The sequence below is a fragment of the Plectropomus leopardus genome, chromosome 18, assembly GCF_026936395.1.
Source record: "Plectropomus leopardus strain MGB_pleo_1.0 chromosome 18, ASM2693639v1, whole genome shotgun sequence".
NCBI lineage: Eukaryota > Metazoa > Chordata > Actinopteri > Perciformes > Serranidae > Plectropomus > Plectropomus leopardus.
In genome coordinates, this window is record NC_142193.1 from 27,975,081 (window position 1) to 27,993,186 (window position 18,106).

The 18,106-nt window shown below is 37.1% G+C and overlaps 3 protein-coding genes across 3 annotated transcripts in view; 1 reads left to right on the top strand and 2 right to left on the bottom strand.

Annotated features, from left to right (window-relative positions):
• Positions 1-2,783: 2,783 nt before the first annotated feature.
• kdelr3 (KDEL endoplasmic reticulum protein retention receptor 3) lies at positions 2,784-9,254 on the top strand. The gene is made up of 5 exons (XM_042505603.2): positions 2,784-3,206; positions 4,302-4,402; positions 4,746-4,904; positions 5,470-5,722; positions 6,987-9,254. Exons 1-5 carry the CDS (start codon positions 3,116-3,118, stop codon positions 7,028-7,030), a joined length of 648 nt encoding a protein of 215 aa, XP_042361537.1. The 5' UTR covers positions 2,784-3,115; the 3' UTR covers positions 7,031-9,254.
• Positions 9,255-9,401: 147 nt separating this feature from the next.
• On the bottom strand, positions 9,402-14,125 carry LOC121957283 (GTPase IMAP family member 9). Its single transcript, XM_088091223.1, has 2 exons — positions 12,579-14,125; positions 9,402-11,675 (listed from the first exon to the last, which is right to left on the bottom strand). Exons 1-2 carry the CDS (start codon positions 12,610-12,612, stop codon positions 10,648-10,650), a joined length of 1,062 nt encoding a protein of 353 aa, XP_087947349.1. The 5' UTR covers positions 12,613-14,125; the 3' UTR covers positions 9,402-10,647.
• Positions 14,126-15,187: 1,062 nt separating this feature from the next.
• The window catches only part of LOC121956304 (ankyrin repeat and fibronectin type-III domain-containing protein 1), a 30,371-nt gene continuing 27,452 nt past the window's right edge, over positions 15,188-18,106 (bottom strand). The window contains exon 19 of the mRNA XM_042504447.2: positions 15,188-18,052. Within this exon, the coding sequence (XP_042360381.2) occupies positions 17,304-18,052 (749 nt within the window). The 3' untranslated portion in view covers positions 15,188-17,303. The remainder of the gene's footprint in view (positions 18,053-18,106) is intronic.

Consider the following 18,106-nt stretch of genomic DNA (forward strand, 5'->3'; position numbering starts at 1 on the left):
TCAAGTTCAGGCCCATCAGCAAAATGTGGCCCCCCAACTATTTTCTAATTCACAATAAAAATTAAGTGATTCACAATGGGCATTGTTTTTGTATTTTTAGTGTACATAAGGAACCAGGTTGCATTTTTTAAAAGCATCAAAATAGAGCTTGTTTATTTAAAAAGTGCCAGTGGAGGATCACCTGCAGGCCCTGGCTGAGGTCCTAAGACCTAAATGTCAGAAAATCCTAGAAATGTCCTGAAATCCAAGAAATTTCCTAAAGTTCAAGAAATATCCTAAAATCCTAGAAATGTCTAGAAATGTACTAAAATACTAGAAACGTCTAGAAATACCCTTAAATCCTAGAAAAATCCTAAAAATGTCCTAAAATCCTATAAACGTCTAGAAATGTCCAAAAAATACTAGAAAGGTCCTAAAATCCTACAAACATTCTAAAATCCTAGAAATGTCTTATCATACTAGAAATGTTAAAAAATCCTAGAAATGTCCTACAATCCTAAAAACATTACAATATCCTAGAAATGCCCTAAAAACATCTTAAAATCCTAGAAATGTCCTAAAATCCTAAAAATGTCTTAAAATCCTAGAAATGTCCAAAAATCCTAAAAATGTCTTAAAATCCTAGAAACACATGGACAAGTTGAATATTTTCTCTTTTGTGACAATTACCACTCAAAGTGAGAGTTTTTCGGGGAAAAAGATGCCTATGTTTGGTGTTAGTGGGGCAGGTGGAGCATCTGGGGGGGCACTGCCCCTCATGGCCATGCATAGATCCGGCCTTGCCTCCTCAGCTTGAACAACCTCAGAAAAAGGGTCCAGGTTCTTGATGCTTCAGGGGTGCATAAAGAAGCAGTCCGTTGGTGTGCGGCGCCTCCTCACTTCTCTGCACCACCACAGATGCAGTCTAAGTAGGCTGACAGCATTTCCTCTGTAATCTCAGGTGCCCTGTGCTGATTTTTCGGCATCAAACATAAGAGTAGGATGCAGGGAAGAGGACGTGTAAGATGCCAGGATTCAGATGCAGTTTGTGGATTAAGAGGGAGGACGGAGGAGGAGGTGGAGACGGTGGGATTTGATAGGAGGCGAGACAGAGTGATGAGAAATTGAGGGCAAGTGGTTTTAGGCTTTAACATTCAGATATAGGAGGAAAGGGAGGCGGATGTACAAAAAGATAGTGAAGACAGAGAGGGTGGAAAGTATTTTAAAACACTAGAAAGCATGAGTACATACAAGCCCTCAGTGGATAAAAAAAGTTTCGGGATGATATTATTTTAGCATCAAAAATTAAAGTTTGTTGCTGTGGCATTTACCTTAAGACGTATTATTCTATTCGCCTTCGACAAAAAGTTTTATTCTAAAGACTTCTCATTTAAATGAGAATAACGTGAAACTGTTTATCAGACAGCTGGAAAAGACTCAAGTCATCTTTGCATGTGTGGGATGAGATGTTTTCAAATTACAATCTGTTACAGACAATTAGTCATCGTCTATTGTGAAACAATTACTATGAAATCCATTTACTGAATCAGTTTGACTCATTTCATTATGATCGTATTGTTACATTTTTACATTTTTATTTTATTACAATTTCTGATTACATTTAATTATGTTTATAACGTCTCAGCAGGTACATAGTTACATATCGGTGTGTGTCTACTTGTTCTATCTGTTTTTATCATCCATCTGAATTTGCTTTATTCTTGTTGACCTTTCCTATACGCATTTTGTTCTGGCCTTTTTACTTGACTGTCCTACACCTTTCTCTGTTTGGCATAATTGTTGATGTCTATTTTTATTATTCCCTGAGTTTCTGCCTTTTGCTTTTTCTGTCAAAGCACTTTGTAAACAACTTTTTATTAAAGGTGCTACAGTATATAAATAAAGTTATTATTATTATAATTGTTATTATTTTAAAATCTGCTCATGCTCGTGGATCAAACGACAGTAATCTGATACTGGAAAATGGAAACAAATCTGAATATAATTAATGAAAAACACAAATCAAGTTCAAATCTTTTTCAATCATTTGAAAAGATTTGTGTCCTGATTCCTTATTGCCTGCAGCCTGTCGCCATCTGTTGGGCTGAACTTCTTGAGGATGTACCAGTAGTTAAATAATTAGTGTCAAGTTAGACAGAGAAAGTCAAGCACTACCAGGAAATGTGGGATTTTGATTTCCGAATAAAACTAAAAAAAAAAAACATTCAAGAGGCAAAATGTATGCTTGCAATAGTCAGAAAAACTCGAAATTCATGCAGATAAAGATTTCTACCATTGCACAAATTTCTGTTGAGATCACATCTTGAATTTGAAAGTTTGGTTAGGTATCCCTTGACCTGGTATCCAATTTTGTAATATGTGTGGTTTAAGAAGGAAAATTGTGTGCATGTGTGGGATCCTTCAGTGAACTCTTTTTTTTTTTTTTTTTTTTTAAAAAAAAAAAATAATTCTGGTCGACAAAGGATATTTTGAATGATTTTAAACCTGATTTGTGACTATTTTTGTAATCATTGTATGCACATTGTACTATTGTTTTTTTGTTTTGTTTTTTTTGCCTAATTTAGTAGTTGGTGAGTCTGGTGTGGAAGTTTTTTTTTTTAATTATAAAGGCAATGACCAACTTAATAATAAATGGCCTACAATTAACAAGAAATCAGTACAAGTTACAGAAAATAAAGATAAACCAAGAAAGAAAGAAAATTTAAAAAACGAGAGAAAAAAAATGACAATAGGAGGATTTTACTTTGAAAAATCAGAACCGGAAAATGCTACATTTCCTTAGCTTGATGCTACATACTGCTGTCCGAGCTGTCAGCCACGTCACCTCCTCTGTAACAACTTTCCTCCCGGACCTCTTCACCCTCAGCAGAGTTTATGAGTGATCTCTGTGGACATTTTATCTATTTCTCTGCATACGTTTCGATAACGAGCCAAAAAGCTACCAAACACGCCCTGTTTAGCTGTTAGCTGTTAGCTTCTTATTAGCCTTTTAACGTCTTGTTTTTCTTTTTTGCATTTGCGGAGCTTTTTGTGGCTAAACTCCGGTCTCTTCAGGACGTGCCAGGCCTGTGAGAAGTTGTTTTTTTAAAGGTTTTGTTAACGACGCGGATCCAAAATGAATGTTTTTCGTCTGGCGGGTGACGTGTCACATTTGGTGGCTATCCTTATCCTGTTACTGAAGATATGGAAGTCCAAATCCTGCGCTGGTAGGCTGACATCTCTGCACTTTTTAAACCCGCAGCTCTGCGTCTCTGCAGCAGTGTGCATGCAGCTTTACTGTATAGATAGTATAGATACAGCAGAGGGTATTTTGTAGATATTAAAGTTCATGGAGGATGTTTGCATACTGATGAGGGGTTCTGCAGGAGTTGACGCGACGTGGCAATGTTAACTAATCAATCTGCAGCCTGCTCCACCTATTACACAGCAGCATGGGTCTTTAAAACAAACTAAATCTGCTGCATGGTTGTCCTCTTTTGCTGTTAACCCTTTGAAACCTAAGCAAGGTGGCTTGATTTCTCTCAAAAACACGAGAAGAAAGTGACAAGCCCAAGAAATTTGCAAGAAATTAGTTAAGAAAGGGAAAGAAAGAAAAACGTTATAAGAAAATTTTGTTTAAAAAAAGGGTAAAATAGAAGTGAAAATGACCTCAAAAAGCTGCCAAAAGAATAATATTTAGAATTAATTTAATATGTTTCCCCCCTTTTTTCTGTAGTATTGGTTTAAACATAAAATTAATGTAGTTACATATACAATTTACTGGACATTTCCCCCCTATTTTTTGATAACATTTAACAAACCACCACAGTTATTTTTTTAGATCATCACCTTGTCACCTTTTACCAATTTTCTCAGATTTCAAAGGTTTAAATGCCAGTGACAGGCATCTGAATTCAAGTAGTGGTCATGTGTGTTTGACTGCACGTAACTGGCTTGATCTCATTCAAATACATTGGCAGAAGGCAATGAGCAACTTAAGAAGGAATGACCCAGAAATAAGCAAGAAATTTGTAAAAAAAAAAAAATAAAAAATAAAAAAAAATGAAGGAATGAAGAAAGGGCGATAAAGAAAATTGGGAATTTTTCACTAGCTCTTAAAAAAAAATCATTTTCTAAATCTAATTTCTTGAAATATGCAGGACACTTTTTGCAGGTTGCTTATTGCCTTTTTCCCCATGTTGTTTGAAAACAAACTGATTTTCTCAGAGTTCAAAGATTTACATACTGCTCAGGGAAAGTGATTTTGAGCCAGGTTTTGAAGGGTTAAACTCATTCTTTAATCTCTCTCTCTCTCTTTTCAGGCATCTCTGGAAAATCTCAGGTGCTGTTTGCACTTGTCTTCACCACCAGGTACCTCGACTTGTTCACTGTCTTCATCTCACCCTACAACACGATCATGAAGGTACGTGTCGATAACGTAGTTTCACAAATACTGTGACCTTTAACCTGACCCACATGAAAACACACTGTTCTTACTAAACGGCTGCTGAGACACCAAGTTAGGGTGATTCATTTTGTCCTCACTTAGACAAGCCATGTCCCATAAACTAGTTTGAAATCCAAAATTTTTCTCCAAATGTTTCCTGTATGATACTTAAAGACTCGGGGGCCTTTTTTTTTTTACTGTATTTATCAGCACATTATTTATTGTTGTAGTTTTTAATATAGATTTTATTTTGTCAATCTGTCAATCAACCATGGACTTTTATAGCCAATATATAATCAATATTCTACTCTGCTCTCAGGTGGTGTTCCTGTCTCTGTCCTACGCCACTGTGTACCTCATCTACATGCGCTTCAGAAACTCGTACGACTCCGACAACGACACGTTTCGTGTAGAGTTCCTGTTGGTGCCAGTCATCGGGCTGTCCTTCCTGGAAAACTATGCCTTCAACCCACTGGAGGTAAATAAGCACACAGACAGTATCTTCAATGGATTTGGGCCCAGTTGCAGAAAAGTTGAAGTATCATAAGATCAGTCAGGGCTACAGCATTTTCAGTTGGGGTTTTTTTTGATCTGTGAACACGAGGATTTCACAATGTTATCATATGAAGGCCGATTCTTTTTTATTGCATAAAGGAAAGACTTTTGTAGTCTGTTTTAAGTGGGCCGTTCTTGCCTAAATGTGGCTGTGAAAGTGCAAACAGCCCAATCCAGAGCCAGAGTTTGGTTGTCTGTTCTGGCTACTGTGGAAACATGGTGGTCTCTGTGGACGAGGACCGGGTCCCTCTGTAGATATGAACTTCTCATTCTAAAGTAAGAAAAACGCAAAAATTCTTATTTTCAGGTGATCAGACACAAAAAAAATCAGACTTATACCATATTTCATTTCTGCCAATACATCCCCCTAAATCCTACACACTGAAGCTTTGAGTTCAGTTTTTATTAATGTTGCATAAAGACATAAACACCTCAGTTTTAAGAGTTAAATTTAAGTCACGGTTCTCCCGTCTCCTGATTCCATCCAGATCTTGTGGACCTTCTCCATCTTCCTGGAGGCGGTGGCCATAATGCCGCAGCTCTTCATGATCACGAAGACCGGCGAGGCCGAGTCCATCACCACCCACTACTTGTTCTTCCTCGGACTGTACAGAGCCCTCTACATCGCCAACTGGGTGTGGCGTTACCACACAGAGGGCTTCTTCGACCAGATCGCCGTGGTGTCTGGCGTCGTGCAGACCATCTTCTACTGCGATTTCTTCTACCTTTACGTCACAAGGGGTGAGTAAAGAGGGACGATTCAGTGAAAAGCTCTTTAGGACAGAAGGAGACGCCTCAGCCAGATGCCTAATTTATAGAGGTGCTGCTGGTATTTTGACTTATCTTGAGTTATTGATCATCATCATCTATGAAATATCAAATCAAGATTATTTATATAGCACCTTATAAAACAACTGCAGTTGACCAAAGTGCTGTAAAAATCTAAACAAATGGCACACAAATAAATAATATTTAAAGACAGCAAAATGGCTGTAGAAATTACAAAGTATTATATGTACACAAATATAAAACAATAAGACTGGTAAGATCAACTACAGACATCAAAAACAATATAACAATAATGAAAAATGCTTATTATGAATTACACAGTTACATTACATTACATTTGTTCTGGTATAAAACAGAATACATTTTAATTAAGTGTATGTAAATGCACACATTTTTGGATTTTTTCCTCTATAATTGACAAAGACATTTTATTGATAATGAAATCTTGATAACTAATTAATTTACTGAACATGCATCAGTCAGACAACTAGGCTGGAAATTAATGAATCATTTTTTTCCGTTATGTACATCATGAGAAACATATTTTCTCAGTCAATAATTGAAAAAGGAATAGGCTGAAGCCCAAGGCTGAATTATAATCCTCAATTATTTTACATTATAATCTGCGGTCATTTATATTTTAAGCTTTTTTTAAAGCTCAACGCAGAGCAAGACAGTTTAAACTCAGCACTGAGTCCATACCTATAATTTGATTCCCAAAACTGAAACACATGTATTTTATGTTGGTTCTCACTTTACATATTAAAAAAAAAGGTCCCTCTCTGAATTAAAACAATTTAAAACAAAAACAGGAAAAAGTGTTACAATATCTAGAAATTTTAAGGATCCTATAAAAAAATGTATTAGTAGATTGACGATAGCCAGCCGTATATTTTATTCTGAGAGCTCTTTTCTGAAGTTAAATTATAGGGTTTATATGTGTTTTGTATGCATGTTTGTTGTGCTTACGAGAAAATCTATTGTATTCTGTAAAGAGTCTCATCTGCTGTGTTGCTGGTTTGTTTTTTTTTCTGCTTTATTATGAAGTTAAGTATCATTCTTGGCAGCAGTTAAAACAATTGAAAAAAGAGTATGAATCTGACGTTATCTCACCTGGTAAACAAAGCATGAAAAGTATTATTTTGGAGGATTTTAAAAGCAAACTCACTTGTCATGCCTACTTTGTTCACCCTCTTTGTCCTCTACGTGTCTGCAGTGCTTCAAGGAAGAGCAAAGATGAGCCTGCCGATGCCCGTTTAAAACAGACGTCTGTGCTGTTCCTCCTCCCATCTGTGCCTGCTACAGCTCAGCACCTGGACGCAGACCTTGCCCTTCAACTGTACATGTATTTAGCGATGGGACTCATGGTCTGACGTAACTCTGTAGACCAAACTGTGTGCACCTCTTGAGATTGACGTGTGATTGGTACTTTGTGTGTGTATGTATGTGCGCATACATGCTGTGTTGTCGAGGTTTGTGATGTATGTTTGAGTTGTTTTTTTTCTTTTTAAGATGCAGATGTGACACTGGAAAGGTGTCCCTGTTGTGCATGTGGAACTTAAATTCAGGCAAGTGAGTAACACTATGGAGACTGTTTGTCTTTACTTTCCTTTTTAGACTTTGGCTCTGGAGACGTTACAACGCTGAATCCACAAAATTGTAAATCTTGTTGATTGTATGTAGCATCAGAGCCAGTGTTTACGGAGTTAAAGGGTAACTCAGATTTTTCAACTTGGACCATATTTTCCATTGTTTTTGTGTCAAATACCCTGTTTAGACCTGGTTTTAACATGCGTCTCAGGTGATCACCTGCTGTGGTGGTCTGGGACGGATTTGACTACGTATCTATTGTAGTATAAACACTAACACCATCCTGATGCGTCTTTGACGAGGACGTAGTCATCAGTGCATGACATTGTGGTTGTTTCAGTGACGGCGCATTAATGATATGTAATTTCCCAATATTTATGTCAAGTCTGACGAATTGTTGTGTGACCATCCCTCGTTTTTCTTCTAATATATTGAGACATGTTGAATTCTGCAGACAGCGAGATCTCCATCTGCACTAAAACAACTGCTTACATTAGTACCAAGCACACTTCAGGGCAGCCAGCGAAAGTGCAGACGTAATACCTGGTCCAAAATTTGAACACAGGTGGTCAGCTGGAGACGCATGATAGACAAAGGTGCAAATGGCGATGTGTCTTGGCCGTCCCCTTTTGTTAGGCTTAGCGAAACACATGTTAATGCCAGGTCTAAAGTGACTGATGGAAGCAACAGTTTTTGAAATTGGTCCAGTATTGAGAAACAGCGCTGCAGTCAGCAGTGGCATAAATTGGGGCATTTGTGCACATCAGCGTACGTCCATTAAAAGTGCTTGTTTTTGCCACTGATAGACTCAGATTGTTATCCTAAGTGTCTGATATTATGGAAGGGATCCCTACAAAGTAAGATCCTTTTTATTTAGCCAGAAATGTCATCAAAATCAATATTTCCAGACTTGCCAGACTGGGTGAATTAAGGGTTAATTTCAACCTAACCAGAGATGCTGATTGTCTTTCCACAGTTTAACAAAGACAGCTTTTGTGAGTTTTTAGTTTATTTCTGTCGACTTTGAATGAAGTGTGCTTTACAAAGGATAAAATGATAGCTTATTTGCATGGAGTCTGGTGGGTTTGGAAATAGTGATTTCTGGGCTGTTTCTAGATAAACAAAAGGAGCTTATTCTGTAAGAAAAAGGTCTATCTCTGCAAAATCCTTTCCCTAACTTTGTTAGACAGATTTAAAAAAAATATTCCCATTAGTCACTTAAAACACAAAACCATAGGTAAATAGAGTCCAGGTCTAAAAATAATTATCCTTTAAAGCTGTAAGAGTTTTATGTCAACACTTCCTACATTTTATCAAAACACCACCATGTTTTACAATCTCAGTCTTGCCTGATGATAATAACAAATATTGTAAATTTTTTTTAAAGTGTACTTCATACTCTTCCAGTCGGCAGTTTTATTTAAATAACCTAATATTGCAAATTTGCCTCGAGCTTTTGAAATCTGTACAGCTTTCGCAAAGTGTCTTCTTCCTCTTTTTGGTTCTGTACTGTTAGACACTCCTTGAATAGCTTGCTGTACTATTTGCAAACAATTTCTTTTCTCCTTGGCTAAGTATGTTACTTTTTCTATTTTCTTTTAATTGTCATCTTTTATATTTCAATGTATTGGAGATAAAAAGGGCTAAACATGTTGTCATGTCTTAAATGAAGCCAAAGATAGAACAGATAACTGCTGCAATGTTTTAGTCCATCAAATGTTTTCTGGGTTTGTTTGACTAAACTTTAGTTGTGTCGTCGAGGATAAAAAATGGGGGAAATAGCAGAAGAGCGTGTTGAATTTCTGTAAAAGATTAACCTGTTTTTGGTCACAGTAAGTTGAATTGCACACCATTTTTATGACATTACCTTTATTATAACGTGTGAAATATCTCAGTCGGAGGGTGTGACTGTGTTTTCTTTGTTAACAATCCACGTGGAATGCAACACACCAGGATGTTTGTCTTTCTGTGTTGTGCACACACACATACACACACAAACACTCATGCACTGTTATTTAAAACTTTAACACCGTGATCCACATCCGTTTTCTTGTGCTCGATCAGACACAACCAGTTAAACCTGGTTTGATACTGACAAAATATTCCTCAAACAGATGCAAAGAAAATTACCTATAAAATAGCTGGGGGATTATTAGATATCAAATAATAAAAAAATGGCAAGAATACTACATTTATAATTTTATTATTATTATTATTATTATTATTAATGCTAGTTATTTTCTTAATTAATAATTTTAGTTTGGCCATTTTATTTTTGTTTTTTTTTTTACTTTTTTGTTGTTGCTTATTTCAAGGTATGTTTCTTGTAAATTTTTACTAATTTCTTGCCTATTTTTGGGCCATGTGTTTTGTAAGAAATCTAGCCAAATTGTTATCAGTATATGAAAGTGCTGGTTCACTGTGTTGATGTTAATCCTTTCAAACCAGAGCAAATTGGCCTGAGTCACCCAAAATATTGGCAAGGAATTAGTTAAATACTGGAAATTTTGGGGGGAAAAACACTAATTATTTGAAATGGATGTTTTTTAATTAAATAATTATGATAATTATAAATACCATTTTCTGGATTTTTTTGTTGCTGTTAATTTTCTCTCTCTTTTCAGATAATTTTTTCTCGTTACCTTTTACTGATTTCCTGCAATATGTCAGGATATTTCTTGCCATTTGCCTTTTTCCATGTTTCAAGCAAACCAATCTGCTCAGGTTTAAAAGGTCTCACGACAGATGTCCAAATGCAAGAAAACTGATGTCGATCCAGGTTTTAAAGGGTTAAACAGAGAGTGATAACATTAGATGCTTAGTGAAAAATGTAACTCAGTGACTTGTTCTTTTGCATACACCTGCTTTGACCATAGGTGTTACTACTCAGAGTAATATTTGACCCTTTGAAACCTGAACAAATTGTCAACTAACTAATTTCTTTCAAAATATCGGAGGAAGGCAATAATGAATTTAAGAAGATATTGCCTCCAAAATAGCAAGACATTTGTAAAAGAAATGACTTGAAAATTGGCAACAAAAAGAAAACAATGCTTAAAAATGTTAATCATTTTACAACATAATTTTAAAGATGTATTTATGATAATTATAGAAACCCTAGACATTTTTCACTGGCTGTTTATTTCTTGCAATTTATGGAACATTTCCTACCACTGCCTTTCTCCCCATGTCTTTAAAAGATATGTAATAATAATTAACTCAGGGTTCAAAGGGTTAAATACTTGTGAAAGGTGTCTGAAAGCAACTCAAGAGAAGGTTTCAAAGGGTTAATGAGGTGTTTTTAGGAAAGTTTTTCCATGTTTGTATAACACCTTGCTCCCTTCTCTCACAGCTCCTCCAACTGCTTTTGCAGCCGAGGTGATGGAGAGCGGCGACGCTGCCAGAGCCGCCGCTCTTTCCACCACCTTCGCCTTTTTCACAGCCTTCCCTTTCCCGTCGTCCTTCCCCAGGATCCCGACCCCCTCTGCCGCACCTTTCCCCATCGCCGTCACCAGCTCGCACCAGAAAAGCCTCTCTGCTCTCTTTCTGGCCTCCTCCTCCTCCTTTCTCCTCTCCTCCTCTTCTCTTTTTTTCTCTGGTCCTTGCTCCTCTTCATCTGCAGCTGTCTTCCTTGGAGACTCTACCTTGTGTCCTCCCAGAATCCTCTCTTGTGCCTCCTTGACGACTCTATCAGCATCCTTGAGCATCTCGTTGCTATAGCAACCGCCTCCGTTGTCTGCCACGGTTTTGTCAATCTTCTTCAGGAGCTGCACGACTTGTTTTGGCGTCTTGTCACAGTTATCAAAGACGTGATACCCCCCGCGGCAGCTGCTGACAAACTCAGACAGCTCCTCGCTCTCTGATAGGAAGTCCTGGACACGTTTGTCCTGCAGCCGGTCCCCGCAGGTGAACAACACCATGGTAAACCTGGCGGCCCCGGGTCCAAATGTGGCTTTGATCCACTCTAAGGCGTCCCTCTCCTCTTGCGTGAACCTGCCGAGCTGTAGTGTCACCAAAAAGACGTGGGGCCCCGGAGAGGACAAGGCAACACAGCGTCCCACCTCTGCCATGACTTCCTCAGGGGACAGGCGTGTGTGGAAGAAACCTGGGGTGTCTATCACAGAGACGCTGCGTCCGTCCACCGTCGCTGTCTGTCTGGTGGACTGTGTGGTGACAGAAGAGGGCGACACGGTGACCCAGAAGGCCGGCCTGCCCAGGATGGTGTTTCCTGAGGAGCTTCTGCCCGTCCCCGTCCTCCCTAACAGGACGATCCTCAGGAGATCAGCATCTGATGTGGGAGGTGATGCTTCACAGACTGTGGACAAACAGCAGTATGTATATTATTATTGTTTATATAATAATAATGATAATGATAATGATAATGATAATGATAATAATAATATCTAGTATAATTTTTGGGCTAATTTATAAATTATGGATTGGGTTGTTTTTATATGGCATGATGCTTTAAATTACTTATTTAAAGAAGACAAGATACATTAAGGGAAAAGGTAAAGGAAGGAAATCAATGCGCCGATACTGCCTTGTCTGAGTTGCTTTTTTGTTTAGATTTTTTAGAGTCATATTTATTTTTTGTCTCTTTTATTTAGTATACACTTTTATGTTATCTTTACCTATTTAAATTTTCTTTTTTTTCCTTTTAATTAAAAAAAAATTCTCTTTTGAATTTGCTTATTTTAGGGAATATAAAAGATTTAAGATAACATTTGGACTGTTTTATTAATTATGGATTACGTTTTGATTTTATGTATCGTATAATTGTTTTTAAATTAATCATTTTAGGAGGATAAGTTACATTAAGGAGGAAAATTAATATTCTCAGAGTGCGTTATCTGAGTTATTTAGATGTCAATTTATGAGCTCTATACACGTTTATTTTTTAATTTAATTTACTCAAATTATTAATTTTATTTACCAAAAAAAACCCTCTTTAATTTGCTTATTTTTTGATGCAGTTCAAATCTAAAAATACAATGCTATACCTTTTATGTTACCTGTTTTCAAGGAGCATGAATATAATTTCAGAATTATTTCATATAATTGGAAATTAGCACTGACACAACAATATGGGCTTATTCACAAGGTTATGTATAATGCTTTTTGGCTCAGTACAATTATGTGGACATTGTAATCTACAGTGCAACAGCACAATGCTGCTCCGATTACCAACTTGGAACAAAAAAAAAAATCGACCTACCTTTGTGTGACTCAGCATTTTCAGGAGATGACATCCTGCCAGAGAAACGACAGTAAAGCCTTTGGGCCTGCTGTTGGGACTATTTGATGTGAGCGACAACACAGAAGGCCAGTTCCGTATATTTCTGCTGCGACTGAGATGTTTTCTAGTTTTTGGTTGTTATCTAATCATCCCTGCAGAGAGCATCAGTGCAGCTGCAGAGAGATGCTCCACGCTGCCACCACCATCCTGTAAACCACTGGAGGGCAGCAAACACTCACAAGTACTTTCAGGTCCACGCCAAAGACTGTACAATAATAATAAATAATAATACATTTATATACAGTCTGTGGTCAGCTGACTGCAAATAGACTACAATCATTGACATAAACACAGCACAATTAAATAAAACAATTAAAATGAGACACTTGTATTTCACATGCTATCATAGAGTGCATTTCGTAATTTTACACCTTTCACTATTGTAATATGACCATTATTGCTCTGCATCTCTTCCCCTCTCTCTTTCTCTTTCTTTTTTTGTCATTATTGTAATTTAATTGTTATTTACAACATCTATTGCAAGTCAGTCCTGGAAGAAGGATCTTCCTGTTACAGGGTTTTTTAGGGGGAGTTTTTCCTTAGATGATGTGAGGGTCTAAGGGCAGAGGGATGTCGTATGCTGTAAAGCCCTCTGAGGTGTTTTGTGATAAATAATTTTATAAATAAAATTGACTCGACTTGAATTAATATAAACCTACAATAACCTTCATAGAGGCCACAGAAGTACCATTTTATTGGTATAAAACTAGTCTAATAGCAATTTATGGTCTGGAAATGGAATTTATTTATTTAATTTAATTTTATTTTATTCTTTTGCTGTAACAAATAACAATTACACTAATGCTGTGATTTAGAGTTCTAGTATGAAGGATTTAGCGGCATCTTGTGGTGATGTTGCAGAACTAAAACTTGCATTTCAGTTCTTGCATTTTGCTTCGTTTTCTGTCAAAAGTTGCCCCTAAATCCTACACACTGGACCTTTAACTACATAACATCTGTTACATGTAACTACTGTCTCTGCAACACTGCCAGTATTTAGTGATGAAAAAACTGAAGTTGTGGCTGTTAATTTCAGAATAAAATTGATAACATTCTGCTTTGATCTCCTAATCAGTGACTGTTTGATGTCGGGAAAAAGTTGGCCTTAAGTTAATTAGAAATGTAAAATTTAATATTTCACTCTTTGCACCCCCTTATCACAAAAATGTTCTTACAAAGTCCATCTACTCAGTTTAGACTACTAATGACAAACACAGCAGGGAGAAAACTCTCCACAGATTGTTCAACTAGTTTTTTAAATCCCCATATTCTCCAGAATAGTTGTCCCCATCATTTCTTAGTACAAATAAGAATAAAAAACATTTAAGTTGTCCGGCATTAACAATGGCAGCAGAGAGGTTGTCAATCAGTTTCACTGTGTGCAGCCCACACAGTCCTGAGCAGAGGTCTAATTAGGCAGACTAAGTGAAAACACCTGCTACAGTGAACCATGTTCCTGCAGGGCAGTAAAACGGAAACTCTACAGCCTTGTTCCTCATTAGTACGAGGAAAAAAAGAAGAAATTTCCAGAAATGCGAACTACTTTGAAAAATTATTCATGGACTGCTGAAGCAGTTTGTGAAAGCAGGCAGTGTTTAATAGGATTTTTACCAACAGTAGTTTGGAGAGTTTCAACCCACTTCAAACACATAAGCATTTGATAATGTGAGTATCCACACATTCATGATATTTAAATACTGCTCAGTATTTTAGGGGGCTTTTACACCTAATCTGTTTGGTTTGATTAAGATTGAGGTGTGAAAGAAAACAAACCACAGCAGGATTTTATGACAGCAGATATGTGAATTTGGCATAATTTCCATCTCTAAAGCAATAATAAATCCATATATTGTCATATATATAATATTACATGCATATGATAATCTGTATATTATTAATTTTATACATTAATATTTTATTCTTTCACTGAGTTATGAGTTATTTTTTTTAACCAACATCAGTCCTTATCATAAATATCAAATATTCATTGTTTCTATTTTAACCCTTTAAATGCCAGGTTTTTGTCATGATGCCACTACCCTACCCGTACAAATTCCAGGGCAAAAGCCCAGAATGACACCCAGAAATAATATAATGTATGTGTTCATGCTTTGATGGCTGAGGGATAAAAACTTGCAGTTTAAATGGGTTTCAATTGAGCATTTTCTGCACTTAACAGTATGAATGTAACAATTTTGTTTACACAGTGTATTTAAGACTTATTGTGGGAGCTGAGCTGGCTATTCCAAGATTTAACAAAAATACACAATCTTGCAAAAATGTATGCCACATGCATGAACACAGCCAAAATGATCAAAAGGATGAAGACTGAAAAGCCCATATAATGCACCAATCCCTATGGGTTAAAGTGATGCTATATAAACTTTGTCAGTCACCAGAATTTGATTTTCCTCACATTGGCCCTGATGATGCAGTATGACAATTGCCAAAACTGTTAAATCAATATGTACCTGTACCTCTTTACTTTTCCTAGTTAAGTGTCAACAGGAACCAAACCTGAACCAAAATGCAAGAATGTATCTTTTTATTTATTTATTTATTTTTTTTATCTTTCGTCTCAATTGAATAAACCAAATATCAGGTGTGAAATCACTCCTCTTTCTACCAAAGATAAAACCCCCTCATTTAAAAAAGGCTGGTGCAAATCTCCCAAAATATATATAGAGACTTGTTGAAAGAGCTGCAAGGAAAAGCTATTCCATTCTTTTCTATTCAATTATATTTTATTTTTGTATTTTCAATTTGCCTTGAACACACCTCTTTCTCTTCCTGTGTGTGTGGCTCTTTTGTAAAGAAACATCAGCAAACATTCAGCCATGAAAACTACCTCACTCTGTCAGTTGTTGCAGTCTTTCTAATCCACATCTAATTTTGGAAATGTTCAAAATCTACCAGCCATTCAATAGATTGTTTTTTTTTGGCTTGTCAGTGAAGCAAATCTTGCTGCCACTTTGCCAATTTGGCTGGTGCTAATTTCCAACCCTGTCCGCATCTTTTCTTCTTCTTCCCTTTTAGACATCCCTCTCAAACTCTTTGTCCAATTGGCACGATTTCGTCTCTCTCTGGCTACTTCCAAAACATTTAGCATGTTTGCATGTTTTCTCAGCTGTAGTTAAATCTCTGGTTTACTGGAAGTTGTGCAGAAAGAGGCAAATATACAGCAAATAAAGATGAAAAAAGGCCAGATCTCCTGCAAAACAACACAGAACTGACATGAATGTGTGAGTTTGATTGGCTTATATGTTTCTTAACAAACTGAGACCAAGAAATCATTTGTTCTGTGTAATGTGTATGATACATAATCGGCAAATACATGCAAATAATTGAAACTATTCAGTACTTTTTGAAAATCAGCTTTTGAATAGACCTTTGTCATGAAAAAGAAATGATCCTCTGTCATTCTCAAACTGTAAGTTTTGTTTTCTTGTAGCAACCAAATTTCCCCTACAAACCGCTTTTATCTGACTTCCTTCATTAAGTTTCAGCTCAAGCAGAACTTGGATATCAGGACTGTTGGCAACAACAGCAGTTCATATGTCATCAACAGGATTACAAATCTTGCTACTGGTGTTTTATGTAATGCTAAAAGTGCACACAGGTAAACCCAAAAAGAAACACAACATTTCATCACACATGCACAATAACAGTTTTTTATAGACTGCAAAGGGAATGCGACATTTTTTACTGAACTGCATGCATTTTATGAGCTTGATTACTAGCTCAATCAAGCAGTTTTGTGCTGTAGTGAGTGGTGGAGTTTCAGTTCTTAAAAAACTAATATAATAATAATATAAGCTTTTATGTACTGAACATTAGAAAAGATTCTGCAGGTTCAGACGTGTGCAAATGACACAAATCAAGTTGTATCTAGATACTTGAATTTTAGTCCAAAGGTGTTAAAGAAATATGACACACACCAAATGATCATTTATCAATTACTTGCCCCGTGTTACATTGAATTTGTGAAGAAAACTTTGTTTTTCTCTCATGCCTCAAAAACAAGAGAGCAAATTATTGATTAATTGAAGTCATAGTTTTACATTTATTATTCATCTATCCTTGCGTACTTTTGCCTGTTTGCCTGCTAACTAGATTCTTGGCTTATTTATGTGTTACCTTTATGCACTTGAAGTAAAGTTTTGGTAACTTTTTTTTTTCTTGCTGCCAATAAAAACAAAATTTAAAAAAAAGAAAAACAAGAGCATAGCAAAGTTTAGCAATGTTTTTGCAAAAACCATGTGTTTGGGAAGTACTGAGCATGTGAATGGGAAAATGACTTACAGTTTGTAAACAGAAATTTTGATTTAATTTTGCTGTATTTAAACCCCGGACCCTTTTTACTTCAATTCCTCAACAATTTTTTCTTTCTCTTTGGATTCGATGCAAGAAAAACAAGGCTTTCTTCACAAATTCAGCAGAACATGGGGGAATAACTGATATACAATGGTCATTTAGAGGGTAAAGTGTACCTTTATTATTATATAAGTGAGCCTTTGGACACTGATTTTAAAAATCACTTTCAAGCTGATTGTAACAAGGATTTTCTGTCTGCATATTGACCTTTGTGCAGCCTACTGATTTAGTTTTATTCAAGCTCAAAGTAGGCCGGTGCGTGAGTCGACATCAGGATGAAATGTTCGAAGGTTTGTCCCACTCCACCTGGTTTCTCAATGGAAAGCACGATCCCTTAAAGGAAACCTGCTGAGTCTCTGTATCCTCTGAAGGAAAATCCCAACTCAACACAGGCTCGTCACCACCCGTGGTGTCCACCGAGGCCGAGAGAGAGGCGGACATGTCTGTGATCTCGCAGTGTGTCTCTGTCATGCTGCTGCTGCTGCTGTTTAAGTGCAGGTTGGGCTGTGACAAAGTCCCAGCTCCGTTGATCATGTTTGAATTCTCTAAATCGAAGAAGGTCTTGCTTTCACCGATCCCCAGTCCAAAACTCTCCAGCATGTCCATCACTGACGGTGAGGATGGGCCACTGGGGGTCTCCTCCTCGATGAGACTCAGTGTGGGCAAGATGTCCACCAACTCAGCCATCTCCATCGGCCGGATGACCTCAGTGATGCTGGAGGGGAAGTCCTGTTCCTCGCTGTAGGACTGCTGTGTGTCCAGATCTGTGAACCCCCCTTCAAACTGTGCGACGGCACCGGGCTCCAGTCCAGATTCAATTAAAGCGCTTGCACATCCTAATTCTGATTGGCCGATGCTTGTCAGATCTAGAGTTGATTGTGCGGTGATGTCCACCGGGTATCCTCCCTTTGCAACTCCCTCCATTAACAGCGTGGCATCTGCAGGGACGACCATGATTTCTGATGGAGCGGCGATCTCTGCAGAGACGACATTTGGTGGAGTCGCGCTGACTAAACACTCTGAAAGAAAAATGGGAAGAAGTTGAAATCTTAAGTCTCATATTTACGCTTCGA

What these genes read in the sequence shown, in the direction of transcription:
- LOC121957283 (XM_088091223.1), bottom strand. Translation starts at nt 12,612, where the DNA reads ATGTCATCTCCTGAAAATGCTGAGTCACACAAAG. An exon ending in AAATGCTGAGTCACACAAAG is followed by an intron (nt 11,676 to 12,578) that starts GTAGGTCGATTT and finishes GTTTGTCCACAG; the next exon opens with TCTGTGAAGCATCACCTCCC.
- kdelr3 (XM_042505603.2), top strand. Translation starts at nt 3,116, where the DNA reads ATGAATGTTTTTCGTCTGGCGGGTGACGTGTCACATTTGGTGGCTATC. An exon ending in GAAGTCCAAATCCTGCGCTG is followed by an intron (nt 3,207 to 4,301) that starts GTAGGCTGACAT and finishes CTCTCTTTTCAG; the next exon opens with GCATCTCTGGAAAATCTCAG. An exon ending in CCTACAACACGATCATGAAG is followed by an intron (nt 4,403 to 4,745) that starts GTACGTGTCGAT and finishes CTCTGCTCTCAG; the next exon opens with GTGGTGTTCCTGTCTCTGTC.